Source organism: Thalia democratica, chromosome 4 (genome assembly GCF_965202585.1).
Source record: "Thalia democratica chromosome 4, ktThaDemo2.hap1.1, whole genome shotgun sequence".
NCBI classification, from domain to species: domain Eukaryota; kingdom Metazoa; phylum Chordata; class Thaliacea; order Salpida; family Salpidae; genus Thalia; species Thalia democratica.
The window spans coordinates 41954247-41960246 of NC_139168.1; the positions used below are offsets into that span (position 1 = coordinate 41954247).

At 22.5% G+C, this 6000-nt stretch overlaps 1 protein-coding gene across 1 annotated transcript; it reads left to right on the forward strand.

The window, feature by feature from the left end:
* The first annotated feature begins 1336 nt into the window (after positions 1-1336).
* Positions 1337-4964, forward strand: LOC145834374 (uncharacterized). Its single transcript, XM_082941789.1, has 4 exons — positions 1337-1654; positions 1993-2095; positions 2479-2643; positions 3558-4964. The coding sequence occupies exons 1-4, from the start codon at positions 1478-1480 to the stop codon at positions 3743-3745; spliced, it is 633 nt and encodes a 210-aa protein (XP_082797915.1). The 5' UTR covers positions 1337-1477; the 3' UTR covers positions 3746-4964.
* Positions 4965-6000: the final 1036 nt, after the last annotated feature.

A 6000-nucleotide genomic window follows, 5' to 3' on the forward strand; every position in this document is an offset into this window, starting at 1 on the left:
AGAATTATTAAAATATTTATTTTAGAAAATTGTTTTGAGTTTAATATGTTATAGTTTTGTTTTATTCACTCGAAGTATGTTGTAAGATGAATAACTTTTGTAAGATATTAGTTTTAAGTAGACATCAGCTACTTAAAAGTAAAAAAAATAATTTATCAATATATTATGCACAATACAAAGCTTTTGATTAAAGTATGAGCTGCATAAATTAAATTGTAGCTAGTTTAAAAAGATTAAAAAAAGTAATTATGTATAGTTTTTTTTATTCATAATAAAATAGAATGAAGGGCTTGTTATATTTTAGAACATTTTTTCGTAGATACTTTTACAAACAAAAATTATAACTATGATTATATCAAAAACTAAAAATACTTATATTTAGAAAAAAGTGTTTGGTATTTAAGTATTTTTAAAATTATTCATACTTTCAAGACTGTTGATTTTTTCTGTAAAATTAAGAAAAAGTGAAGCAAAAAAAAATAAAACTTTCATGCAAGGGATTCTAAAGCTAAATACTTAGCACTTAAAGTTAAAACTTTTGTTGTTCTTAGTTAAGTACTGTGTTGACTACGTTGTTGTAAACATTTTTAGTTCAACCATTTGAATTTGTAACAAAAAATAAAACAAGCTCGAACAGTACTAATAAAGTATACAAAATGTTTGTCAGCATAAAGGCTTTATTAACCTGCAAACTTTTATAATGTAAAGTTATTCTTTTAAAATATTGCATATACTGATACTACTAACGTATTTTAATTTTAATAGTTAAAAGAAAACTGTAGTGAAATTAAAGTTTTTTTCTAATATAAAATTATACTGTGTATATGTTTTTGTACATTTATAGGACATATATAAGATTTTAGTCTTCTTAAGCTAACATATATTTATGAGCTTTTATAATTTATTTAGATTAAAACTTTGGTACAATTTAATCAAAACCCAAACTAAAACTCCGAAAAAGTTTTGTGCTGTTAGAAATAACTAGTTTACCTTGTAATTAATGTTATTTTTTTATGAATTTGTTATTTCTTATTACTGATATTTATATCAATAAGAAAAAGAGTTGTGAATGGATTTTGCTTTGGTAGTAAAATGCATGCAGCTTTCGTTAATATTTAAGAAAAAAATTAGCATAAAATTAACTAACACATTGTTTTCAAATACGAAGCATATTTATAAGTTTATCAGTGGTTGTTTTAGTAGTCGTAGTTTTGAGAAGTTGCAATTAAAAAATTGATGGATACGCTTGAGTGAGGTTGATTTTTTATGAAAACAAATACAAAATAGTTTTTTGTTTTTTTATATTTTAACTTGTTTCAACCCATACCCTAATATTTTTATCAAAAAAGGTCAAATTCACTTTAGCGTATCAGTCATTTTTCCAATCAAAACTTCCAAAAACTTTATGACAAATAGTTCTAAAAACGATTATAAATAAATAAACAAAAATTATTAAAGTTCATAAATACTTAAATAAATGTCACAAAAACCAGAAACCTTCCAAATGTCAATGACATCATATAGTACTAGAAAATCTGGAATAAACATAGTGTTTTATTCGTCTTTTACCGGAATATTTGCATTTGGGGTCTTGTTAGCATCAACTATATTAGTTGAATGGCGGATTGAAATTCCAACTGGAAGCAGTAGTCAGGTTTTTTTTTTTTTTACACAAATTTTTTATATAAAAAATTCAAAAACGGGTTGCAATTAGATCAATAGCATTAAAGGTAAATAAAAGCAAAAAAAGAAAAAAAAAACATTTTTTATAGATTTTCAATTTAAACAACGAAACTTAATTAAGTAAACGTATAAAAATATTTAGGTTTAAAAGTAGACTACTTTTAGTGAGTATATGTAAGTCGATGAAAGTATACTTTTTAACAAAAACCTCTGGTACAAATCAAAAGAAAAACATTGCTACTTACTTTTTTTGTAAACTTTTATGAAACGAAAGAAAAAAAACACATACAAAAGACTTATTTTGTACAGGCCATTAAGCATGGTCTTTTCCAAGTTTGCAAAGAGTCACCACCTACATTATTCACAAATGATGAATGCCTTAGTTCCAGTACATTTACTCAACAAGGATCAGGTTAGAACGAAAAACAGTTTCTTTTATTTTTTAAGCTTCTTTAAAACTGTAAAAAAAGACATAAAAGTTTTTAAATTAGATTATTCTAATTGGTTTAAAATAAATGATATTCAGATAGTTTTTTAGTTATAAAGTAAAGTTTCGAAAAATTCAATAAAATATTACTTTATTGCCATAACTTACTTATATTCTTTAGTACAATGCTAAAATAACTTTTAAAACTAAAAAAATTTTAATTTTAATGTTAATTGAAAAGTTCAACTCTATCTTATTATAATTTTTTTTACATTTATAACCCTTGATGAAAACGAAATTTAAATCCTAACTATGTAAGCAAACCTTTATTTTTGTAATTAAAACTGAAAACACTATATCTTTAACAGTTTTGAGCTCATCAGAAAACGATTTAGAGCAGGCAACTAAGGGCATGATGATTATAAGTATTGTGTTCTCCTTACTCAGTAATGTTTTATCAGTTGTTTTTGGTATTAACAAACTTGCTAGGAGAAAAGGCTACATATACTCATCCATTACACATTTCTTAACAAGTAATTTGTCTTAGTATCTTATTATTAAAAGTAAAAAAAAGTATTTTATTAACAAACATTAATAATTTTTTAATAAACTTAACAAGCAAAATTTTTACAGCCTTTTTGCTAAGACGTATTTTAAGTTTCAATATTTTGTTTATATTTTTCAGTTTTTAATATCACACATTTAAATATTGTTGCAAAGCTTACCTAGTTTTACTGTTCTTTTATTAAGAAAAAATGTATGAATCTACTAATTAAAAAAATGCATTATAAACTAAAAAAAAGTTTAGTGTTCTTGAACGTAATCCTTTTACTTTTAACGATTCTCAATGCCGGTTTATAACCCTTATACAAGTAACGGTAATAAGGATTTAATATGAAAGTATTCATCAAAAAAAAAAAAAACTGAAAGAAGTCTGTTTAAATTTCAATCAAGCCATTAATATTTTTAGCTACTAAATCACAAAGAAAACAAAAGAACTGTTTTTAAAACCAAAGGAAATGTATTTTTAAGTTGTATAGATTTAAAATGCAAACTTTGAAAATAGTTTTTACATAAAAAACTTGTCTTAGTATTCGTATTAATAAATACATTTCTTTCGAACTTCAGTTTTTATATTTGAATTTATAAGTAACTGGTACATTTTACTATACGTCTAATAGTCAGTAAAAAAAAAACTAATCTAAAGAATATTTTTTAATTAGTCTTAATATTTTTAGTCAAGCAACTTTGATATGTGTTTATGAGATTATTTAAGTAACAAATTATAGAATTCAATCCGTATATAAGTGATAGTGCAACCAAGCAAAAACTATAAATATATATTCCTTTTATTAATCAAAAAAATAGTTGAACTTTATGAATGTTTCTGTTTTTTTGTTGTAATTTAGTTTTTCTATAACAGAAATAAAACATTTATTTTATGCAGTGATATTTGTTTTGTCTGCCAACATAACGTACACTCTTCTGTTGCAAAGTCTCTCTGCTCAAACTCCACAAGCAACATTTATACTTCCTGGTCTTTCTTATTATATCTCCTGGTTTCCTCTTATTCTCCATCTTGTATCTACCATGTTGTGTCTCGTTGGAGGACTCAATTCGAAGAGACTTCAGTAGTTTTTACTAAAAAAATCCGATTATACTAAATGGAAATTCGAACTGTGATTTCATATTAAGTAAAATTGTTCATTTTTTTCGTTCAGATATGTTTAAGCATTACTGTATATTTATTACATAATTTTACTATTCAAAAGATTTATAAGAACTTTTCAAAAACATTTTCAATTTGAAAATTACTTGCACAGTTTTAGAAAATTAATAATACGTCTTTTTATAATGCTAATTTATTCCCACCTTATCACAAATTTAACAGTCACTTATTAAATGACAATTAGACATATTAATATTAATTAAATGACAAAAAGACGCTTAAAATAATTGGTCCTAGTACCTGGTGTACGAAACGACCTATTACACCAAGTATCTTTAAATGTGTATTTACTTTTCAAATTTTATCTTGCAGTGTTTTAAGTTAACTTAAAAGTATTGCAACAAATCAGAGCTTGTATGGTATTAGAACTTTGTAAGCAAGATTATTTAGCAAGTGTTTTCAAACTCCTAATAAACAAAATTTACTTAAAGCATATTTGATGAAAATTTTTATTATTATTGGAATTAAAACAAAATAAATATACAAGTAGTTCTTAAATATAACTTAAAATCTGTTAAGTTGATAAATCTTCATATACATATATAAAATCTTTTAAGAAAAATAGATTTAAAAAAAACCACCAACAAAAAATATAGAAACATATGTTTCATAAAAACAATAAAATCTAATCAATCTTCAACTAGTGGGTTTGAAATCATGATTTGATTAAAACAATTTTATTAGTTTTTTGAAACATATGTTGTGTTTTTTTTAAATCTAAATTACTTATAAGTATAATATAATTTAGAATGAATAAGAAAATAAATGTTTGAGAAACGACTTGATATGAACTTTTGGGTGGGAATTAACTCGAAACAAAAACTAATGTGTTTCATAGTATTGAGTATTTAAGTTTTTAAACTTGGAAAAAAAAGATACTTATAGAAGTTTTATACTTTTTTAAAGATTGAAATTATTCGTCAAGGAATCTTAAAATTTATCAAAAAATTAATAATTCTTTTATGATATTTGAATGCTATAAACACAAACAAAAGGTAATAAATAAAAATTTTCTTCTTAGTTACAGCTTTTTATTTTCATTTCTCGAATTTGCAGTTTTAAAGCGAACATATGTTTTGCTATATATAAAAATACGACGTAAAAAATAAATATAATACTTCTTGATTGTTTAATTTTTGTTTGATTAATCTGTGTTTTATTTATTTTTGATTTTAAAATTCTAAAATAAGATTAAATTAATAAAAGTTTTCTTAAATTAATTTATTTAACAGTTTCATTTATTTCGTTATCATTTAATTTTTATATATTAAATATTATTTAAATTTTGAATAACCTATTAGGTTGGAATAAAAAATTGATATACCATTGTTTCGTCGCAAATTTTTTTTCTAAGAAAAATAAAAGAATTAAAAAAACAAGTTTTAAAATTATGTTTGCTAATTTAAACTTTCGTTTTAGAATTATTTTATTATTAAAGGGTTTGTCTAAGTACTTTAAACTAAAATATTTTGCTACTTGAAAGCTATTCTTTTCTTTATCTTAAAAGCCTAAAAAGTTATAAAATTTGTATTACCACACAATTTTTTTATGTTTTTTTTAACTTTAGATTTTTTAATCGGATCGAGTTAGTTAAAAATTAATTCAAAATAAATCATTATGTAAACTCAAGTAGTAGTAAAAATACATATCAATAATTTTATTAGTTTAAAAGTTTAGAGACTTATTAATAAGGCTGCTATAAAATATAATTTACTAAATCAGAAGTTTTCTTAAATTTTATCAAAGTTATTCTTTTTTATTTGTAAAGCATTATTTTTAGTTTAATCGTTTGTAAAACCTATTCAAAAACTTGAAAGACTCTGTAAAGTGGTTTTTTATCATCGTAGATTATTAAGTACACATAAAGGAAAAAATTAATAACCTTATATAAACAATTAAAATGATCAAAAAGTAACTTGATATTCAACAAATTTAATGCATGCTTGCAAAAATATAAAAATAAAACCTTTTTGATCTATATAAAAAAAAAATTCTAATTAGATTGAAAATCTGACGATGTAAATTTTGATCTTATAATGTTTGTCATAACAACTAAAAGAATGTCTTAAGAATAAAGTTTTGTTTTTGTCTAAGAAAATTTATAGAAAATAGACTAATTAAAAATTTATAATAGTTTATGTTTTAGTTTTCAAGTTAAAAA

Bases quoted from the DNA above. Each gene is read 5' to 3' on its own strand.
- LOC145834374 (XM_082941789.1), top strand. From the start codon at position 1,478: ATGTCACAAAAACCAGAAACCTTCCAAATGTCAATGACATCATATAGT. The intron at 2,096-2,478 runs GTTAGAACGAAA...TATCTTTAACAG, and splicing joins ATTTACTCAACAAGGATCAG to TTTTGAGCTCATCAGAAAAC. The intron at 2,644-3,557 runs GTAATTTGTCTT...TATTTTATGCAG, and splicing joins CATTACACATTTCTTAACAA to TGATATTTGTTTTGTCTGCC.